At 37.2% G+C, this 24,472-nt stretch overlaps 1 protein-coding gene across 2 annotated transcripts; it reads left to right on the top strand.

Annotated features, from left to right (window-relative positions):
* Positions 1–288: 288 nt before the first annotated feature.
* On the top strand, positions 289–22,865 carry LOC127968088 (gastrula zinc finger protein XlCGF7.1). 2 transcript variants are annotated; one of them, XM_052568991.1, is made up of 3 exons: positions 289–351; positions 18,978–19,336; positions 21,642–22,865. In XM_052568991.1, the coding sequence occupies exons 2-3, from the start codon at positions 19,159–19,161 to the stop codon at positions 22,418–22,420; spliced, it is 957 nt and encodes a 318-aa protein (XP_052424951.1). In that variant the 5' UTR covers positions 289–351; positions 18,978–19,158; the 3' UTR covers positions 22,421–22,865. The 2 variants fall into 2 exon arrangements, with proteins under 2 accessions (XP_052424951.1, XP_052424944.1); XM_052568984.1 differs by lacking the exons at positions 289–351; positions 18,978–19,336 and adding an exon at positions 19,362–20,431.
* The last annotated feature ends 1,607 nt before the right edge of the window (positions 22,866–24,472 follow it).

Raw genomic sequence — 24,472 nt, forward strand, 5'->3', positions numbered from 1 at the left:
TAAAATATTTGACCATTCAGACGGTCAAAATTCACCATCAATGTAATCCTTTATAATCACAGTACTTTAATGAAATACACTTTAACCAAATTAAGCTGAACTTTGATTTATTACCTTTATGTAAATGTTCAAATCTTCCTGCAGCCACAAATTTAATTTTGTTCTTTAAAATCTCCATGAGTTTGACATTGAAGTTCTTCCCAGTCCTGTAACTTGGAGATCATGATCAATGTCGGACTTGTGGCAGCTCATTCAATTCATTTCACGAACGGGATTTTTATTGTGCTCTGGCGGCGTGACGTCATAAGGCTGCGCGCGCTCCCGCATCTGTTGTGATTCGGCTGAAGGAAGGTGTGTGATTTTAATCATTTAATGTGTTTAAATCGATTCAACTACTCCGGATAATTGTATATAAAACTTAGAAATGAGTTGTTACCGACTGTATTACTGCAATGATTTGTTCAGTGTTATTAATGAAGGGTATTTTGTGCTTGTAAAGCGCAAGAGTAACAGAAACAGTGCGTTTCATTTCTCTCTCTCTGAATCCGTTTATCATCAAGTACTGATGGAGAAACGGAGCTTTTCGAAGATCCGAGTCAATTGAATCAAATGATTTACAAAACGATTCACTGATTTGAATCGCCATGAATACTGCTTGAAAAGTCTAGGGCTTAATTCCAATAGTATGTTCCTGCACAAACGGAGGCTGCAGTGTTCAGGACCGCTCTTCTAGTACCCTGTTGGTTTAGTTTGCAGTCACGTCACTTTGTATATAGCATCAATATATTAATTTCAGTAGTATTTGTTTTTAAATGTGATTTTTGATTCAAAATGCAGCAGAGGTTTATTACTAATTGTGCTTTGATTCACAATTTTGAATTTAAAAATGAATTTACACAAAATATAAATGAAAAATTAATATCAATTTTAAAACAATTGTAAAAAATGGATAACCTTAAAAGTCTTGCGCTATTGAATGATATAGTATATTGATTAACCTCCTTAAGGTAAATTTGCTCATTATCATTTAAGTTGAAGTTGGAATCTGCATATGGAGTCACTAAATTACAGCCGATATTTTAAATGTTGTTGAGAGGCAAGACAAGAGACAAGAATAATTCAAAAATGTTTATGTATGTCATTTTTGCGATAACAGCACCAAAGCTAACCCCTTTTCCATCAGTTGCCGCATGGATAGAATGGCTGTAGGCTTCAATTCTAGAGAAAGAGAGAACGAGAGACGGAGAGTGAGAGAGATAAATAAGATACATTTGTTTAACATGTTCAACTGGAACATATATATGTGTGTGTGTGTGTGTGTGTATATAGTTCAGATGCCTCTAAGTGCCATCTAAAATTTTGATTTTTATCAAGCTCCTATGCTTAGGTTGAGTCATTTTACTTTAATGGCAATGTGCAGGTACTTTTCCAGGCTATTAAAGTGAAATAACTGGACATAAATATAGGAGTCTGATAAAAATCCTAATTTTAGATGAAAATTTCAGATTACACTTGGAGGCTTTTGCATCTGAACTCTTCATATATGTATATAGTTACTTTCCCGCTCAAGGAAGTAACAAAATAAAGGGATCAGAGTCCAAAATTTAATTAAACAAAATATTTATTTTACATCTAGGGGTTATATCATAAAGAAAAAATATGTTCGACAAAAAATAAACAAACAATAAAGAAAAAATCAGGGTCAGAACTCCTTCCCACAAAAGACAGCTCTTAGACAGATCTTAAATACTGCTTTCCAAATTCAACACAGGTGTGGATCCTTATCTGACAACCTATAGAAAAAAGAGAAAACAACAGAACAAACCCAAAACAAAACTGAGCCGTAACACCTCCCCCCTTAAAAAGGGAGAGATTCTCATTAGGAACTCTACATTATACAAGTTCCAACCCCAAAACATACATACATGAAAAATGTCCAAAGAAAAAGAGACCACCTAATGAGACGCTGATTCGGATTCTGCAGAGAGTGAAGAAACATAAGGGGGTTATGGTCTGTGTACACCACAGTTGGCATAGTCCCACAAGACAAATACACCTCAAAATGTTGCAGGGACCACAGTACGCTAACGCTTCTTACTTGATGGTAGAATAATTGGCTGATACGAATTGAATTTTCGTGAGAAATAGCTAACAGGGCCATTTATACCACTCTCATAAGCCTGCAGCAGAAGAGCTCCCGCTCCAACCTGACTAGCATCCAGCTGAGGTTTGAATGGTTTATCAAGTGGAGGAGCCATCAGGACAGGGGACCGATATACAGCACAGCCCTCTAAACCAGCGGTCACTCTGTTCATTAAACGCTAAAAGGTAGCTGGGGCATTTCTGAGACCAGAAGAATATAATCCAAATGGTGTAATAAAAGAGGAAATTTCCTGTGCTCGGACGGTCAAAGGCACTTGAGCAAATCAAATTTACTGACATAGCTGATCCAACTTGGTCAACGCAGTCTTCCATCCTAGGCAAAGGATATGAGTCAGTAAGGATATTTACTCGTCTATAATCTGTGCAAAAACGCTGAGTGCCGTCTGATTTTCCTACTAACAAATAAGGCGAACCCCAATCAGAAAAGGAAGGCTTTGCTATGTTGTTTTCAAGCATGTAATTGACTTCAGCCTCCAATTTCTGCCGTTTGTCAAATGATACACGATAAAATCATTGTCGGACAGGTTTAACATCGCCTACATCAATATCGTGTTTAATCAAGTGTGTACGTTTAATCAAGGAGTATCTGAAAAAAGAACAGAAAATTCAGTCAGCATAGAATTTTACTCAAAGCGTTGTTTGCAAGACAAATGTTTTACCCATCCTTCTGTTAGCCAAGGTCTCAAGAGTTTTTTAGGCGAGGTTGTAAAATGACATCATCAGGTGATTTCACATCCTGTTGCATGTCACCTACTTGACTCAAACTAGCTAAGGCAATTGGGGAAGGAATGACTTCAGGAGCAGCATTACGAGAACAGAAGGGCTTTAACAAATTCACATGGCACAACTGGGTATGTTTCCTGTGCTCAGTGGTAGAAAGAATATAATTTTGATCAGACACTTTTCGAAGCACAGTGTAAGGTCCTAAAAACTTCACAGCAAAAGGAGAATCTGGTAGAGGAAATAAGGCTAACACCTGATCTCCTGGACTAAATATGCGAATCTCAGACTTGCGATCAAACCAGCCTTTCATCTTTTCCTGAGTTTTTCCTAACTTTTCTTTTGCCAATTCCCCAGCCAAACTAAATGTCGATGAAAACCCTGTATATACTGAATCAGACTCTGTAGTGGCTCCTCCGGTAAAGCAGCAGTACTCAGTACCGCCAGGGGTCCCCGTCAGAGTTGGGTATAACGCGTTACAAAGTAACTGTTACTGTATTCTAATTACTTTTCGTGATAACGCAGTAATGTAACTCATTACATTTAAAATAAATGTAATTTGATTACAGTTACTGATGTCAATAAAATTAAGTTGCTTGCATTACAAATGTATTAGTAAGAAAAAATATTAAAGCAAATAAATAAAAATGCATTTCGAATCACGTTTTGGGGCGGCTTATTGAGCATTCGCTTTAATGAATTCCTACCGGAGAACTCGTGCTGTTAAAATGGACGGAGATTTTTGTTTAAGATCGGGAGGGAATGTAACTTCTGGACAGGTGAAGAGAGCTGTAGCAGCGTGTGTGGTGGAGGAAATGCTGCCCTTGTCGACTGTGGAATCGCAGTCATTTAGAGACTTGCGATGATACCCGTGACGGACAGCTCTGTACCCTTGCAGGACCGAAAGAAATTTGCAAGGTATCTAGATAAATGCTATGCGGATAGAGAGCTGTTACTTTTGTGTAAAAAACATTTTCGATTTTTAAGACTATGAATCGATTGTAAAATCGATTTTCCATGTCTAAAAAAAAGACGGAAACGCACAAGTCAGCAATATTTCTTATTTATTGGCATTAGAGCTGTAATCGGGTCTTAAATGTCAGGCCCGACAGGACCGGAGCTCGACAGGTTTCGGCCCGAGCCCGAGAATACATTTTGATTGACAGCCTTTTAAAGCCCGAACCCGTGTGCAGCGCAGCCCGACATTCAGATGTGCGCATACACGCACAGCTCTTTTGCCTTTTGTCAACAATGAGTCATTTATACATGTTTTAACATAATTTATTCATAGCTAACGTAGACTAGGCCACTTGGAAGTTGGAATAAAGAAATAAAATAAGTCCTCTGTAACATCGTATCTCGGCACTCTAAATAGACATAGACTCATTTAGCCTATAAATAAACCAACGCACCAATAAAAACGAGTCTTTTTTAACAGATTAAATTAAGATATGGTATTTGGCAATAACGAAATTGAGATAAAGGCTCCGCCGGATTTGCTTTTCCACATATCAGATGACATTTAATAAAAGAATAATGCCAACATTAGCGTAAATACTCTGTCCACATTATGCATTTAAGCCTTAATGACTATATAGTTATCATTTGAAAAACCTTTACTCACAGAGGTTAGGCTAGGTCTACATGTTTTTGTGGAGGAAAATGAATGAATCCACTGTAGATGTCTTCAATGTGTTCCTGTGCTCACTGATGGTGATTATTCACTCATTATTCTTATTATAAACACGGTCAAAACTTTTCCACACCTCAGAACTTTGCTTTAGTTGCTGGTGCAACCAAAACTTATTTTCGCCAGAGGCAAGCCTCCGTTGAACCTACTCAGCATCCATTTCACCTCTTTCTCGCGCTACTCGAAACACATCACATGACCGCTCATTTACCTCACAAACCGGAGCGCAAGCCTGAGCCCGCGTTTAGATGATAAAAATTAAGCCCCAACACAAGTTTTTTTTACATGTATATTTTTTTAATTGTTTAATTATTTTAAAATTAATAGTTTGGTCAAAATCGATTCCCTATTTTCATTTTGGAAACTTTTTTTGGTTGGTCCGATCGATTGTGCAATCGATTTTCGAACGAAAAGTGACAGCCCTATGGAGTATGAACTTAAAAAAACATTAGAGCATTTGGAATATATGTCTCCACAACCGCAGACATCTGGACTTGTAATAATAGAAGCTTCCTTGGAATGACAGCCCATATGTAGTTAAGACATAAGCCTACTGCATATACATTTAAAAAGACTACAGTTTTTCATTGTTAGGCAAGTTTATGATAAGAATGTTAAGTTATAGAAATGCATTGGATCTTTAATTCAAGTTGCTGTTTTCATATTTCTGTAATATTTTTCAGTCAATATTAAATTATGGAAAGAACTGAGTTTCACTTTGTTTGTAGTTTTTTTTCCCTTGTAGGTTTAATAGGTTTTCAAAGTAACTTGAAAGTAATTAGTAATCTGATTACTTTTTACATACAGTAATCAGTAATGTAATCAAATTACAATTTTAGAGCAGTAATTAGTAATTTGTAGTGGATTACTTTTTTTGGGTAATTTATCCAACACTGGTCCCCGTACACAATGTCCAAAGACTAACTGATTGGGACTAAATCCCAAACTCTCCTGAATAACCTTACATGTGGCCAACAACAACCAAGGTACACCTTCCTCCCAATCACCTTTTAACTCGGTGCAATATGCCCTCAACAAAGATTTTAACGTCTGGTGAAAACGTTCTAGGGCATCCTGACTTTCCACATGGTACGCACTGGATTTGTTGTGTCTAATGCCAAGCTGCCGCAGAACCTCTTGAAACATGTTAAATGTACAGTTTGTCCCCTGATCACTCTGAACAACTTTTGGAATTCCAAAAATAGAAATGAACTGGGACAAGGCTTTTACAACTGATCGTGTGGTGATTGAACGCAAAGGAAATGCAGCAGGATATAGAGTGCTCTGACACATTACTGTCAATAAGTAAATGCTACCAGACTTTGAAGGTGGTAAAGGACTAACACAATCCACCAGCAAATGTTGGTAGGTCATATTTTTACCCAAATGACCAGACACCCCGCAATGAGCAGAATCCAACACTGCACTTCGCAAAGAAACAGGCACAACTACCTGTATAATTGGTTCAGTCAAACCTCCCTCTGTGTTAGAAGTCCACTTCCGCAATAGTACCCCATTTTCAATGAAGTACCCATTAACGGAACTCTCTGCTACATCAAGAGATAAAGCAGCATCAAACAGCGAGTTCAGAGATGAATCCTCTTTCTGAGTAGACACCCAGACCTGATGGGGAATAGAAGGCAAAGCAAGGATACCAGGCCCTACCCTCTTAGAGGTAAACAAATCCTTCACATGACTTAGTTTTGCATCGGATTGTTTATGCATTGCACGCGTAAGTGCACAAGACACAAATACCTCTGGATACTGCTGGGAGATATCAGTGTCACCCAATGGAGAAGGACAAGTAGCAACCACAGGTGGAGGTGGAACATCAATCCATACACGGTCACCCGCCAGATTATTCCCCAAAATCACTGAAACTCCTTCCATTGGTAATGAAGGACGGACTCCCATCACCACTGCTACATTTACTAAATCAGATTGGAGAAACATGTTATGTAGGGGTACAGACAATGTTTGCAATCCAATGCCGCGAATCAGCACACTGTTTCCTGTAATGGACTCCTGAGTAAAAGGAAGGACAGTTTGCAAAATGAATGATTCTGATGCATCCCTGTGTCTGAGAATCTTAATAGGAACCTTCTCAGTAGGGTTGGGAATCGTTAGAAATTTTCCGGTTCCGATTTCTGTTCCAGTTCCACTTAACGGTTCCGGTTCTGATTCCGGTTCCATTAAAATCATTAAACAATTATTAAGAAATAGTGGTAGGGGAAAATGCACAATACTCAACTACTAAATGCTCAATTCTGTTTATTACTTATATAATATAATAATAACCTTTATTTTCTATAGCGCCTTTAAATGTACATCTCAAAGCGCTGTACAGAAACAATTAAAACAACAAAGAAGAAAGAAAATACAGCACACAAAAAGACATAATACACTGTAAAATAAACATAAAAGACAATAGATCAATTAAAAGCAAACCTAAAAAAATGAGTTTTAAGCTGTGATTTGAAAATACCAAAAGATTTAGCTTGCCTAATCTCAATCGGTAGAGAATTCCAAAGTTTTGGAGCTAATGAAGAAAAAGCCCTGTCTCCCATTGATTTTAAACGAGTTGAAGGAACAGTTAAAAGACCAGATTCCGAAGAATGAAGATCACGTTTTGGAGTATATGGAGTTAAAAGCTCGGTCAAGTATTGAGGTGCTAAACCATGCAGTGCCTTGTAAGTAAGCATCAAAATTTTGAAGTCCACCCTAAACCTAATTGGAAGCCAGTGCCAAGACTCCAAAACGGGAGTAATATGATCATGTATATTAGTTCTAGTAAGGATTCTGGCAGCTGAATTTTGTAAGGCCTGCATTCTGTTTAAGGTAGATTTTGACACGCCAGCTAACAAGGCATTACAGTAATCAATACGGGAAAACACAAAAGTGTTTATCAATCTCTCAGCAACAGTAAACGATAGCATTGGACGCAATCTGGCAATATTTCTAAGATGGAAGAATGAAATTTTAACAGTATTCAGAACATGTGCCTCAAACGTTAGGCTGGCATCGAAAATTACTCCTAGATTCCTCAATTTTGTTTTAAACTCCACATTTGTGCCATCAAGAGTAAGAACAACCAGCTCTGATTTGCTCTGATTTGGAATCTGGTAGTAATTTTCGATGCCAGCCTAACGTTTGAGGCACATGTTCTGAATACTGTTAAAATTTCATTCTTCCATCTTAGAAAACTCCTAGATTCATCAATTTTGTTTTAAACTCCATATAATCTCAGTCTTTTCACTGTTAAGACAAAGAAAATTATCCGTCATCCATTTCTTAATCTTAGAAATACACTCAGAAAGAATATTAACAGGCACAATTTCATTAGGTCTAAAATGAATATAGATCTGGGTATCATGTGCATAGAAGTGGAATTTTAGACCAAGAGATCTCAAAAGCTGGCCAAGAGGATAAACATAAATATTAAAAAGAAGAGGGCCCAAAATTGACCCCTGTGGGACACCAGACTGCACAACATTAACCTCAGATCTAAATCCACCCATGGCAACGAACTGCTTCCGATCAAAAAGGTAGGACTTAAACCAATTAAGAGCAGTATTTGAAACCCCAAAAACAGTTTCAAGATGAGTAATTAAAATTGAGTGATCAACAGTGTCAAAAGCGTCACTGAGATCAAGTAGGATCAAAACTGAAAGACAGCCAAAATCTGAGGCGATTAGCAGGTCATTGGTGACCCTAACCAGAGCTGTTTCTGTACTATGTAATTTACGAAAGCCTGATTGCAGAGGCTCAAAGAGATTGTTCTGAGTTAAATGAGAAATCAACTGAGAAGCAACCACTCGTTCCAAAAGTTTAGCAAAAAAAGGGATATTAGATATGGGACAAAAATTGGTGAAGATCTCATAGTCAATATTTGACTTTTTAGGCACTGGGGTAATTGCAGCGGTTTTAAACGTTGTTGGTACAACCCCAGTACACAGAGAGTCATTTATAATGCTCAAAACAAAGGAACACAAAGAAGCAAAACATGATTTAAACAGACCAAATGGTATGGGATCTAGTATAGAAGTGGCTGCTTTCATTTTTGAAACCTCTGCTAAAAGAGAATATGAGTCTATTGTACAGAATTTAGACAACTTAGTACCAGAATAAGAAGAAATGTGAACAGCAGTAGAAGACAGTAAAGTAGAAGTACAAAAATCTCTACAAACATTTTCAACTTTGGTGACAAAAAAATCCAGAGATGATCAGAAGCAGTAACATGAGACAATGAGAAAAGATGAGAAAATTAGGAACAATAGGCCAACAGGTGAAACTAAAACGCACATCATGGTTCAGCAGTTCAAAAGGTTATACAGTCTTCATACAATCTTCAAACTTCTTCAACTTACTTACTGTCAACTTAAAGGGGGGGGGGGGGGTGAAATGCTAGTTTTCACTCAATATCCTGTTAATCTTTAGTACCTATAGAGTAGTAATGCATCCTTCATAACTCCAAAAAGTCTTTAGTTTTACTATATTAATAAGAGAAAGATAGTCTGTACTGATTTTTCCCGGAAAAACACGACCGACTGGAGGCATGACGTGTGGGCGGAGCTAAATAATCATGAGCGCCAGTAGGCTTTTGCGTTGAGAGCGTTTGGAAACTGTGATATTACCGTGAGGAAAAAACTAGAGTTGTGTCCGAGTCCACCTTTGTCGAGTACGAGTCAAGACCAAGTCCACAAACATCGAGTCCGAGTCCGAGTCCAGAAGGGGCCGAGTTGGACTCAAGTCCGAGTTCTTAAAGGCTGAGTCCGAGTCGAGTCCGCCCGAGTCCAGAAAGTAATTAAATTAAAAAAAGATTATAAATTGGTATTGTACATTTTTACATTTTATTAATATTTTAACCTTTCAACCCATTAAACCAATGGCAATATAAAAATGTAATAAAAAAAAAACCACTGTTACATCTAGTCATTGCCATTGAACATTTTTATTTTATGTCAACAGAACTAGTTTCCTATCAAAAAAGGTTTCAAAGGTTTTATTGTATTACAAGTGCATGAAAATACAAATGAACCTATTTTATTATTGTATCACACTATATTGTCCTCCAGTTAAAGATGACATTTCAGTTATTTAATGCCTCTCCCCCACATTTGACAGAGGTAAAGTGCAGCCAATGAGGAGATCCTTAATGATGACATTATGAATTTCTTGTTGTCTTGGAGACCTTGCATCATAAAGTTGCATTGCTTGTTTGGTCAGTTCTGGTCTTGCAAATCCTGCAATGCTGAGCTGTGCAGCATCTGTTGGTTGCTGCTGCTGTCTCTGGTAGTCGGTTGCATCGGTTTTCGGATCACCAGTACACTGAACCGAAAACCGTTTCTTTCGGAGGCGTCCGATTTGAGAACCGATGAACTGATGATACTGCGCATGCGTGTAATTAAACATGGGAAAGTGTGATAAAACTATATAAAAAAAAAAAAATATATATATATATATATATATATATATACGTTTTTTTTTAAGATAGGGGCTACATGTTTAATCTGTATATTGTAGATTATGTATGGGACAAAGGGGTTTTCAGGGAAGTTGGACAATAATTAAGACTCTAAAGACATGTTTAATATGAATAAGGGATGATTTATGAAATATCTGTACTGTATTTATAGTTAATGATGACAGATTCACAAACTGAGTTTGTAGTAAACAGAACATGAACACGAGTAGAGCAGCTGATGATACTGAACTGCAGCATGTGCCAGTGTCCTGACATTTTATCCTACCCTGTCAGATTTTCCTCCCCGGGTTTTGAGCGTTTCTCGTTCTCGAGTCAAGAACCGGTTGTATCAGTTTTCAGATCACCAGTACACTGAACCGAAAACCGTTTCTTTCGGAGGCGTCCGATTTGAGAACCGATGAACTGATGATACTGCGCATGCGTGTAATTAAACATGGGAAAGTGTGATAAAACTATATAAAAAAAAAAAAATATATATATATATATATATATATATATATATATACGTTTTTTTTTAAGATAGGGGCTACATGTTTAATCTGTATATTGTAGATTATGTATGGGACAAAGGGGTTTTCAGGGAAGTTGGACAATAATTAAGACTCTAAAGACATGTTTAATATGAATAAGGGATGATTTATGAAATATCTGTACTGTATTTATAGTTAATGATGACAGATTCACAAACTGAGTTTGTAGTAAACAGAACATGAACACGAGTAGAGCAGCTGATGATACTGAACTGCAGCATGTGCCAGTGTCCTGACATTTTATCCTACCCTGTCAGATTTTCCTCCCCGGGTTTTGAGCGTTTCTCGTTCTCGAGTCAAGAACCGGTTGTATCAGTTTTCAGATCATCAGTAAACTGAACCGAAAACCGTTTCTTTCGGACGCGTCCGATTCGAGAACCGAGGAGCTGATGATACTGCGCATTCGTGATTCAGCATGAAGCCGAATGACTCACAGCGCGTCTGAACCGAACTGATTCTTTTGGTGATTGATTCTGAACTGATTTTGTGCTAATGTAATGAGTGCGGGTAAACCGAGGGCTTGAATGAAGAGCAATCTGACGAAACGTAAGTTCATTTAATAACAAATACATCGCAATGGATTATGTATCCGGTGAACTGTTTTTTTTCAACCGGTTTATTGAATCAAACCGTCCGAAAGTACCGGTTCACGGAGAAGAATCGAACTTCCCATCACTAATCCACATTGATATCCAGTGAGTGGTGCGTGTGTTTCGTCTGCAAGCATGAGACTTCTGCCTGCCGGTGTGGTGCAGTAAAATGACAGAAGGTGAGACTAATGAGATTAATTTATCATTTCAATTTTATGCTGGTTTTATTGTAACACATGACGTGGACTCGACTGTACTCTGAATATTTTCCGAGTCCAAAATGTTCAAGTCCATGTCAAGTCCGAGTACAAATTCACCCGAGTGCGTGACAAGTCCGAGTTCATTCAAAATTGGACTCGAGTCCGAGTCCAAGTTCGAGTACCCCAACTCTAGAAAAAAACACCCAAAACAAACCATGGCTAACAGTCAGATTCAGCCGTTTATTTATGATCAAGAATCAGATCCCGAGGCTGAAACTGAACGAGAGCAGCAGCAACGACTCGCTCCGAGCGGGGCTCAAACCCGGGTCTCCGGCATGGGAGGCGGACGCACTAACAAGGAGGCAGAGATATTTTAAGCAGTTTTACTCACTGCCTGCGTGACCCTTTTTCGTTGGGATTGCATCATCCTTAAGAAATAAATGATACGCAAATCCATCGTCAAACTGGACCTTGTTTGTAAAACAAGCATCTTCGAAATGCAGGGAACAAACAAAAACACTTGCACAACTCCGTTGATGCTCTGTAAAAATAAACTCCATCCACTGGTCCTTTAATGCTGTTTTTTTCTTTGGTAATCTGTGCAGGGTTGTCTTGCCCTGGCAACCAAAAACACACTCTTTTTGTGACATTTGGCGACGCTCTCGCTCTGATCAGTGAATATCTGTGCTCAGCCTCTCAGTGCTGTGCTATACGGGAGCGCGCGCTCTTCCGGCAGAAGTGCCTCAGGACCCATATAAGGAAATTCCGCTCCATCTAACGTCACACAGAGCCATACTCGAAAAAAACTTTCCAAAACTTGGAACAGAAATACTCCTTCAAACGTACAACTTAATTTTTTAAACTTTGTCCATGTTAAGCATGGGAATCCAACTCTTTAACAGTGTAAAAAACTCAGTATGCATGAAATAGCATTTCACCCCCCCCCCCCCCCCCTTTAATTTAAAGGTTGGCAATGTCAAAATGCAACATATATTAAAGTGTACAGATCTTCATCAGTAGGGTGGGGCATTTTTAGAAACTTTCTGGTTCAGCTTCTGGTTTCATTTAAATGAACTATGTTTTTTACTATTTTATCTTCACTGAATGTAGCGTTGCTGGAAGATAGTAAGTAATGTTGAGTAATGCTAGTCCATCAATCAGCATGTGTTTCAATGTGGATGTTTTTTACACTATCAATAACGTTTTGCTTTTCAAGCAGGAATAAGCGAATATTCGTGAAAATCCAGTTAGATCGCTGGTGTGCTGCTTCAGGTCTAACCAGTCATGAAGATCTTCATGATTTGTTCCTGTTAGAAGAGAGAGTGTAACTGCCCGTCATGACTTGTCTGATAAGAGTGAGAGGAATTTTTTAAGTTAAGCTGATAAAAATGACTGGTGTGCTTATTGTCATTTAAATGTTCACAAAAAAAAAAAACCTACAGCCAAGCCAGCGAACATACAGTAGGTAAAATATTTAAAAGATATTATTAAAATAGTTTAATATCTTCATATCTTGTCAGTCTTTACTCCTTATCACATGGTGCAAAAAAAAATTTTGCAGACAGAAAAAAAAAGTGTTCATATCGTCACATCTTTATTTTTTTGAGAACTCCTTTGACAGTTGCAGATTTTTGGACAGGAAAACTAATGTGTCAATATTGTCACTTGATAGTCTGGATCTTAGTGGGCTACAGATGAGCCCAGATGTACTGAAAACTCTCTCAGAGGCTGAGCTTGATGCTGGAATGCAAAGGTAGTATTTGGCAAACATTGAAAGGATGGGGAGGCTTGATTCATTCCTTTTCCACCAAGAAAGTGGGTTTTCTGTGGCATTGGTCTCTACCATGCAATGCACAGCAAGGCACCGGGGCCTGATAATATAGGGGGTCGTTTACTAAAGGAATGTGCTGAGCAGTTAGGACCAACATTTTATGACATTTTTGCATGGTCCCTAAAAATACAAAAAGTACCTGCACGGTGGAAGCAGTCTACACTGATTCCATTGCCAAAAAAGCAGAATGCACAGTTATTAGATGATTTTAGACCGGTGGCGCTTATTTCCTTAGTGATGAAATGTTTAGAAAAATTAGTTAAGAGGGAAATTATGCATAAGACTGAGCGTTCTTTAGACCCTCTTCAATTTGCATACAGAAAGAATCGAGGTGTAGAGGATGCTGTTGGAACTCTCTTACATTTAGTATTTCAGCATTTAGAGAAGCCGAAAACTTTTGTTAAATTACTTTTTATCGATTTTTCTTCTGCCTTCAATACCATTCAGCCATATATTTTAATTGACAAACTCATCGAAGAATTTGGGTTGGATTTTTATTTGGTAGGCTGGATTTTAGATTTCCTTGTGCAGAGAACACAGAGAGTCAAAGTAAACGACTGTTATTCTGAATGGTTGGTGTCATCGACTGGGTCACCTCAAGGGTGCATCCTCTCTCCCTTATTATTTATTTTATACACTAATACGTGTAAGAGTAGTTTCGAAAATAGGCACATCTTAAAATTTGCTGACGTCTCTGTAATCGTTAGCTTATTGAGTGAGGAGGATTCTACGCATGGTCCTGTGGTTGAGGATTTTACTGTTTGGTGTCAGAATGCTTTTTTAAAACTTAATGTTCTGAAAACTAAAGAGATGACTATTGATTATAGATTGAGGGGGAAATCAATTGATGATAAGCAAATAAGTATTAATGGAACGAGTATCCATAGTGTTGAACAGTACAAGTATTTGGGTACTGTATTAGATTGTAAATTGACCTTTTCCACAAACACTGATGATTTGTGTAAGAAGGGGCAGCAAAGATTGTGTTGCTTAAGGAAATTGAGGTCTTTTAATGTGGATACAACATTGATGTGCATGTTTTACAGATCCTATATTGAGTCGTTTTTACCCTTTTCATTGTTGTGCTGGTTTAACTCTCTGAATGTGAAAAATAAAAACCGTATGGAGAGGATCGTAAATCAGGGAAACAAAATAACAGGGGAGGAAGCAGATTTCTATGGCTCAGTTATACCATAGACAGGTGTTGGGTAAAGTCGAGAACATTTTGTTAGATGATTCTCACCCCTTGTATTCTGAGTTCAATCTTCTCCTGTCTGGTAGCCGGTATAGAACTCTGCTTACTAAAACTAATCTTTTTTTTTTTCATTTATGTGGTTCTTTTGTTCAGTCTGTTAGCTGGGTTCTCTAGAGATTCTCTCCTGGCTTGACATTCATCTCCATTTCCCACCTCTTTTCTTTTTTTTTCTCTGATACAATAGAAGACAGGAGGCTACCCAAGTCTTGTTTTTGTTTTTTAGCAGCAGCTTGTTCTTCCTGCTCTGCCTGAATTGACTCCATGACTGATTGTATATTAGAGAGTTCAGCTGTGGCAGCTTTTTGCAGTGGTACTTCTGTCACTTCCTTTTCCTTAGTTACAAATGTGTTCTTAAATCTAGGATCAAAGAAGGTGGCTGAATTAAGAAGCATTTGTGAATTCTCATTGCTGTATCTCATTTCCAGATCTTTCCTGATCTCCGTTTTCATGTTGCAGGCTAGCACCAAGTCTGTATCACTATCCTGTACATTTGAAAGTATCTTCCACATCACAGGGATGACAGAAGAAAGTGTTGTCTCTTTCACATCACAGGGATGACAGAAGAAAGTGTTGTCTCTTTTTCTCCACACAGGGCATCAGTGAAGGCACTTAGTGGGCCCAGGACCTCTCGCAGGTCTTCACTGTGGTGATGTCTGTGTCAGAAGGCATTAGGCACCACTTATTCCTGTTTTCTGCTAAAGCAGCACAGATGGCTTGTTGCCGTTCACAGAAATGGTCCACCATACGAAAGTTAGAGCCCCAGCTGGTAGGTTCATCTGGACCAGAAAGAAATACCTGCTCAGCCTCCTGCAAGGACAAATTCCGGAGGGCAGCATAGTTAAAAGATACAGCAGTAGCACAAAATGCTCCTCAGATCCCTGTAACTTTACTATAAAGTCCACCGGTCTCTTTTCTTCTGTTTAATTATGAAAGATATTTTATACATAAATATGGTAAAACAACGACTATTAAGCCAGTATTTACACTAATTCATTAAGCTGCAGGTAAATCTTACAAACCTTACATCAACCATGCTCTTGTCATCTGATAAGTTTAATTAATGTGCTGGCTAGATTGACTTATAATACTTTGTCATTAAAACACAAAATTAACATAGTAGTAATTAATAAAACTAGCTCACAAACTCTTTTAATTTGGTGGTAATTAATTATTAATTCATAGTTAGCAGTTCTAACTATGTAAACTTCGCACCGTTTAAACGTTATAAAAACTTAATTAAATATCGGTACTCACCGTCTGATTGCTGTCCACGTCATCCATCTTTAATTAGTGTTGATCCAGTACGGTAGGTGGTGATGTCACACAAAAAACTAGGGTCCTAAAACTGTGGTCAAAACTTGCAGCCTCCGGTTGTGCAGGAATACCCTTCTCCTAAATTCAGTTCTGTTTCTAAAATCAATATTAATCGATTTATTACAGATGACTTTGATACAATTTCTGGTTTGTGTTATAGTTATTACTCTGATTTATACACCTCTAAATTTAGTGAGCTCAATATGTCAGATACTATGTGATTCCTCAATTACTATTGCTGAAGTGAATGGTTCTACTGAAATGTAATAAATCAGCAAATAGTGATGAATTACTGCTGAAATCTAGATCAGTTCTCTGAGAATCTCTTCTTGTTTCGTTCTGAAGTGTTTTCTGAAAGTTTAAAGTGCTCTGAACTACGACTTGAGCTGTAATCTGTCTCATTACTAAACCAAGATGAATTTACTGATTATTGATCACAGAGACCCAGGACGGATTCACTGATTATTGATCACTGAGACCCGAGACAGATTTACTGATTATTGATCATCGAGTTCAGGACAGATTTACTGATTATTGTTCATCGAGACCCAGGACAGATTTACTGATTATTGATCACTGAGACCCGAGACAGATTTACTGATTATTGATCACTGAGACCCGAGACAGATTTACTGATTATTGATCATCGAGTTCAGGACAGATTTACTGATTATTGATCACTGAGACCCGAGACAGATTTACTGATTATTGTTCATCGAGACCCAGGACAGATTTACTGATTATTGATCACTGAGACCCGAGACAGATTTACTGATTATTGTTCATCGAGACCCAGGACAGATTTACTGATTATTGATCACTGAGACCCGAGACAGATTTACTGATTATTGTTCATCGAGACCCAGGACAGATTTACTGATTATTGATCACTGAGACCCGAGACAGATTTACTGATTATTGTTCATCGAGACCCAGGACAGATTTACTGATTATTGATCACTGAGACCCGAGACAGATTTACTGATTATTGTTCATCGAGACCCAGGACAGATTTACTGATTATTGATCACTGAGACCCGAGACAGATTTACTGATTATTGTTCATCGAGACCCAGGACAGATTTACTGATTATTGATCACCGAGACCCAGGACAGATTTACTGATTGATTTACTGATTATTGATCACCGAGACCCAGGACAGATTTACTGATTATTGATCATCGAGTTCAGGACAGATTTACTGATTATTGATCATCAAGACCCAGGACAGATTTACTGATTATTGATCACTGAGACCCGAGACAGATTTACTGATTATTGATCACTGAGACCCGAGACAGATTTACTGATTATTGATCATCGAGTTCAGGACAGATTTACTGATTATTGTTCATCGAGACCCAGGACAGATTTACTGATTATTGATCACTGAGACCCGAGACAGATTTACTGATTATTGTTCATCGAGACCCAGGACAGATTTACTGATTATTGATCACCGAGACCCAGGACAGATTTACTGATTGATTTACTGATTATTGATCACCGAGACCCAGGACAGATTTACTGATTATTGATCATCGAGTTCAGGACAGATTTACTGATTATTGATCATCAAGACCCAGGACAGATTTACTGATTATTGATCACCGAGACCCAGGACAGATTTACTGATTATTGATCATCGAGTTCAGGACAGATTTACTGATTATTGATCATCAAGACCCAGGACAGATTTACTGATTATTGTTCATCGAGACCCAGGACAGATTTACTGATTATTGATCACCGAGACCCAGGACAGATTCACTGATTATTGATCACTGAGACCCGAGACAGATTCACTGATTATTGATCACCGAGACCCGAGACAGATTTACTGATTATTGATCACTGAGACCCAGGACCGATTTACTGATTATTGATCACAGAGACCCGAGACAGATTTACTGATTATTGATCACTGAGACCCAGGACAGATTTACTGATTATTGATCACAGAGACCCAGGACAGATTTACTGATTATTGATCACAGAGACCCAGGACAGATTTACTGATTATTGATCACTGAGACCCGAGAGAGATTTACTGATTATTGAGGCCCAGGACAGATTTACTAAATTAAATTCATACAGTGAACACGATAGAGTGTTATTCACACTTATTCAGTACATTTCTGTACCTGAATACTACTGTTTATTTTATCTATTTTATCTTCTTTATTTTCTTCTTTGTTTGTTTTATACTGACTGTTCACTTGCCTTTTATCATGTATGAACGTTCTCAGACTATAGGTGTTGCAGTGGTATATGAAGAAATACTTAAAGCTAAGTTACAATGATATAAAATCAGTTTCATTAATATATATTTTTTTGGTATGTTTACATTTGTGCTAAAATTACATTTTCTGATTTGTGACATTTACTTTTTATGTAATGTGTAAACACTGCTGGTCTCTTTCAGAAGTTATAGTGATTCTTTCTTTTTCAAATAAAAGAAGAAAAAAAGAAACCGATTGGTAAAATAATTTTCATTAAAATATTTTAAATTATAATTGAAACACACTTACAAACTTTAAACAATGTTGTATCGCATATTGAATATCACATTTTTTAACAAGGTATCGCATATTGCATTTCTCTATATCACTAGCATTTTTGGGAAGATTTATCCTTGTTTTTTGTCCAAGAGAAAACTGGTTAAAAAGTTGTGATTTGACTTCAAAAGATGTTTTATTTTATTTTTATTCAAAAAGTATATCTGTAAACTTTATGCTGGTAAATTTCGTATCAAGAAAAGTAAAATAAATTATTCTAAACCTTGTTTGAAGGTTTTTATGGTTAAGTTTCAATCATATATGTATTCTATAAAATGTAATGATAGTAAAAAAAATTTAAGATTCAATTATATGTGCTAAAGATTTAAATTGATTTAAAAAGTGATCTTATGTATGTTGTCTTTTGGAATATTGACATTTCGTTTTTTTTCTTTGTATTCTTGTCCACTTGTATATATTTATTTTTTATTTTATTTGAATTTCTTGTTTTAATTGTACATGTTTTTATTTTGTTGTAGTCTTTTCATTTTTTTTAAGTTAGTAATGATAACTTTTATAAACCATCTACAAGTGTTTTCATCAAATTGTAATCTATTAAATATAATCTACAAATTGGTAAATACCAAATATACTCTTATTACAAATAATAACCTTTTATTTATTTATTTCCTCTCTTCAGGTGATTTAAGTCCATTATCTTTCACTCTGACCGACTCCCTCAACAGTGTGTGGAAACTACTGAACTAAGGAGCTGATTGAGAGGCAGACAGATTTAGTTTGGACTTATTTTTCTAGTGTTAATTATTCTCATCTTAAACAGAAAATCACAACTGAGATCCATGTGACACACTATTATAAAGATGGCCTTTATTAAAGAAGAGCGTGAAGACATGAAGATTGAGAAAACATTCAGAGTCAAACATGAAGAGACTGAGACACACACTGTTATAAAGATGGAGTTTATTAAAGAGGAGAGTGAAGAAATGAAGATTGAAGAAACATGCAGAGTCAAACATGAAGATACTGAGAAACATACAGGTTGGTTTTCATTCTCAAAGCTGAACTCACTCATTTGATCTAAAATGTCAGAAAAATGCCCAGCTGTACAGAAGATAGTACAGAAGTAGTCTGAACAAAAGAGTTATTAAACCCTTAAATCTACTTCTTTGTGAAATGTGAGTTATTACATGTCTGTAATTGATTTTTCTACTTATCCCTAAAAGTGCTTTACTAACATTAACATCCCTGAATATAAATAATAGTTAAAGTTAATCCTATTGTTGGGCAGCAGCTAGATACAAGTAACGTTCCTACATTTTTTAGCAGCTTATCCAGTAGTTCAGCTACTTTTAAAACAATGCAGCTTTTCCAGTAATAGACTGAACCTGCAGTAGACTGAAGCAGCATAGTGTCTTCTTACAAGGTCATATTCTAATCCAGTGCATTACCGTCATCTTTTGGTCCTGTATGTCACTCAGCATCAGTAGTAAATAGGGATGTAACGATATTGGCGATGTAGCGAGCTGGTTGAAAACCAATATAAATATGTGACGTTTCAAACCAGTTGAGATATTAAAGGTACAATTTGTAAGATATTTGCAGTAAATATCCAAAAACCACTAGGCTAGTGTTATATATTTTGTCCAGCTGATTACTAACAATATCTCTAATGTTTTCAACTACTTGTAAATCATGAGAAAATTCCCCTTATAAACTGTGACACGGGGCAGTGCAGTCGCCTGTCGATGACATTAGTTCCCCTTTGTTACCGCCTTTACTGATGTAGAAACCATATGACAACAGTGTCGTGGACAAATGCGGAAGTAGTGTCTAGCGTCCAGCAAACTACTAGCTTGCTTCAAGCTGTTCCTTATTTACTTCTTGCATGTTTTATGGTGGATTGTGTTACTTATTTATGGAACATAATCACTGTTTACCATCTGCCGCTGGTTCTGTCGACAAGGACATCTCCCGTAAACGTAAGCGTACGGGCCAACCAAATGACCCGAGAAGAGTTTGGGACAAAAGGAGAGAAAGAGCGAGGATCAATATCGGTGTTGCATTTGATCGAGAGAGCTTCGGCAAACTTTAACTTGAAAGAGATGCCGATCTCGCTTGTGTTTTACTCGAAAGGTGATTTGTTTTGATTCTTAACTTTACAGAAAATGTATGCTATTATAACGATCAACAAGATTAGCATCTTTCCTTTGACTTTGTATGTAATCTACTTGTTGAACTCGCGTTTGCTATGTATGCCCAATTGTTGTGTTTGAATGTACATGAGTGTATATATTTGTTGAACAAGTGCGTTTTCATATCATTATTGCAAATGATATTGTTAAGTTCACAATAACATTTATTATTTTTGATTCGAACACTTGAAACTGTGCTGTGTTATCACACCATCGAATAGGACAAATATTCTAACATCTATGACTAAATATTTAGTTGTAAATCTTTCATTAATCGTGTCTAATTCAATAAAATAAAATTATGACATCAAACACAACATTTATAAAACTTTACCTCATCCGTTAAATCCACGATTTATCTTTCTGTCTGATTTATGGCCGTCAGCGATTGGGTAGAAAAAAACAAATTCCATCAGTCACTAGCGCATCTGTTTGTATTCAGCTGATCACCTCTGTGTATTTAAGTTGCTCACTTTCTCTCTCTTATCGTCTAATTTTGTTCGTGTTTATGTTTGAAAATTGGCTCAAGTTTGTTAAACCTTTGTAGTTAACTATAATAAGTATTACCTTCATTTGGAAACTTGATTGTCTTTTTCTTCATCTTGGATAAAATGTGTCTCTTACCACCTTAACCAGAGGCCTGGTTCTGCCCTGTGTATTTGTTTGGAGGTAGTTCACACCTCTAACACATTCATGGTTTGTTGGTAGGGGTATTGTTCATTGTTTGTTAAATATAAAATAATTGCATGTCTGATTCATCTAGAAGTGAGATGTTGCAACTTTAATAAACACATTTTGCTTGTTAAAATGGAGCTTAAATCCTGACTGATATTGTTAATAAACAGTTTCTCTGCAAAACTGAACATTGTTGAAAAGATCACATTTAAGGGATATAACAGCGATGTCAGATTTGTTTCCTGGAGGACCACAGCCCTGCAGAGTAGCTTCAACTCTAATTGAACACATCTCAATCAAGGGCTTCATTACTTGAAAACCAAAGGTAGGTTTGTAGGAGCTGAACTCTGCAGGACTGTGACCCTTAACAAGCTGAGTTTGATGCTCCTTTTTAGACATACAAGGCAGACTTGGCCATTATTGATTTCTGTTCTACTATTTCTTGTGTTAACTTTATTTATCTCTTTCCACCCTAGACCTGAAAGTGAAGAGTGAAGAACTGAATGAAATTCAAGATAAAGATCAGTATAAAATACATCTTGATTTCATATCTGGACAAAAATCATTTAGTTGCTCACAGACAGCAAAGAACTCTTCAGAAAAAAGAGCTCAGAAGGCTAGATCTAGAAGTCACTTCACCTGTCAACAGTGTGGAAAAAATTTTGACCATAAAGGAAAGCTGAGAGTCCACATGAGGATTCACACTGGAGAGAAGCCTTACAACTGCAAACAGTGTGGAAAGAGTTTCAATGAACATGGACACCTTAAAGTCCACATGAGGATTCACACCGAGGAGAAGCCTTTCACCTGTACTCAATGTGGAAAGAGTTTTTCACATAAATGCACTTTGAATGCCCACATGACAATTCACACAGGAGAGAAGTCTTACACCTGCAAACTGTGTGGAAATAGTTTCTTTGAAAAAGGAAGCCTTAGAAGGCACATGAGGATTCACACTGGAGAGAAGCCTTACACCTGCCCTCAGTGTGGAAAGAGTTTTACTCAAGGAGGAAGCTTTAACAGGCACAAGAGAATTCACACTGAAGAGAAACCGTTCACCTGCCAACAGTGTGGAAAGCATTTCAATCAAAAAAGATACCTTAATAGCCACATGAAAATTCACACAGAGCTGTGGAAACAGAGCAAGTCTCAAGGAAGGAGATCCAGAAGGATAAAAGGAGGAGTGATGACCGTGCAAGATGAGAGCGGACAGGCCAAGGGTCTAATTTATAAACGTTCCATACGCACAAAATAGACATAGAAATTGCGTTTAACTTTATATATACTTATATATACTTGCTGTAAATATGTACGCACCTTATGCTAGACCATGCATACACACACTTTTTCCTGGAGTGAGAATTATTATTTTAAAATCTGTTTTCATTTCAATATACACATTTACATGAAATATTCCACTCATTAATATAAAACCATGCGTTCACAAAATCTAGCTTTTGTGCATACGTACAATTTTAGGATGAAATGTATGTAGAGTTATGTAAATGAGACCCCTGGGCTTCATGTTGTGCTTTATTATGTTTTTTTATGCAGCAGTCGTTCTTGATGGGCTGCTGCTTTACTTGCATTTTATTGTTTGTTTGTCTTAAAGTTGTGTGAATATTCACCGGTTCCCGTGGCTCTCAGCCCTGCATGCCACATGTATCGGGTGCTTCTCAATAAATAAGAATGATGAGTAATTGTTCATCCATGTATTAAATGGATACACACATTCTGAATCTCACAGCGAAAATCAAAAGATAAAAGTGGGATTTCTCTCTCTCAAGATAATGAGCTAAAGCCAGACTCCATTTTGACCTCTTCCTTGCATGACTGGAATCCTCTCTAAAACCCACAGAGACTGTCTTTTAGGGCTGTCAAAATTGCTCAAAAATGACGTTTGAGTATTCCCTCTAAAAAATACACTAATATTCGAACTATTCGAACATCTGGTTGCACATGTTGTCAATGATGCACATTACATCAATAACAGGCCAAAATAATACAAAGAGACATAACTACTTGTATAGATAGTCTATTTAAGTTTAAACATATATGACAACGTATTACCTACACCAAAACGTTGAATATTCTGAGTGAGCTGGCTGTGGTAAACATGGAACTTTTTCTTGACATGAAACGATAAATAATCAAACCTCGGATCCATTACTTGACAGAACTCCCCGAAGCGTGCCCCATCCGCGATGCTGATCGGTCTCATGTCCGTACAAATGAATGAAATTATTTTATCCGTTATGGTCTCTTGTCGTGTTGCAGACAAAGAGGATGCGGTGGGCGATGCATAGTAACATTAAGTGTCAAGACGTGATCTGTTTAGCTGGAGTTCCACACATTATGCCATGCTCATTTGGGTGCACATTTTTGTGATGTGACCTCATGTTGCTAGTGGTCGAATGATATGCTAACAGTATCTTAAATAGCTTGCATACAACTTTATCTCGCGGGTCAACAATTTTACCTCACTGTCTCTTCTGCAGTCGAGTTGGGCTCTGCACTTGCTGGCATCTTCCATGAAGATGCGTCAACTTTCAGGAGTGATGCTGTGCCAGACTCCTGTGAGGCTGTGACCTGTTCCTGAACCCTCTAGCGCGCCCACTCGCAAAGCAGACAACCACGCCTCTACTACCGCTGGCCTTTTTTTCCCAATTTTTTTTTTATTCCAATATAAATTCTCACCTTCGAAATCCGTTTTTTTTTTAACTATTCAAATACATATTCGAATTGAGAATATTCGTTGACAGCTCTACTGTCTTTACATATAAAACTGCTTCAGATCATTCCAAAGTGAGGCTATCAGAACTTAATTTGAATAATTCTACATAATGTCTGACTGTCATCCACATAATACAGTACATACAGTAGGTGGCCAACCAAAACAATTGTTCTGCCACAGTGAGTGCGCTGTGTCTGCAAAGTGCATTTGCAGCTTTTGACCGCTGAGCTTTAACCACAAGTTATCAAACAAGTGCATCAAATCACATTTTCACATATAGCCATCAGCTTTGCTTCACTGATGTTTTACATTTGACAGCTGCCATCGAGGAAATTAAGTTAAAATATTTTATATTCACAGATGAAAGTTTAGTTTAGTATACTTATGAAGTTATGTGCCTTTCTTAGAACCAATTCAAGCAGGATAAATATCAAGCCTATGTGCCTATGCTTATATTTTATCTAAGGTACACAGCATTACATCATATTTTTACATCATAACTTAACTAGCTATTTAGAAAAAGAAATGCCGGTGATGCAATCAAGCTAACAATTGTTAAATGACAGGTCCGGT

Source organism: Carassius gibelio, chromosome A4, assembly GCF_023724105.1.
Source record: "Carassius gibelio isolate Cgi1373 ecotype wild population from Czech Republic chromosome A4, carGib1.2-hapl.c, whole genome shotgun sequence".
Classification (NCBI taxonomy): Eukaryota; Metazoa; Chordata; class Actinopteri; order Cypriniformes; family Cyprinidae; genus Carassius; species Carassius gibelio.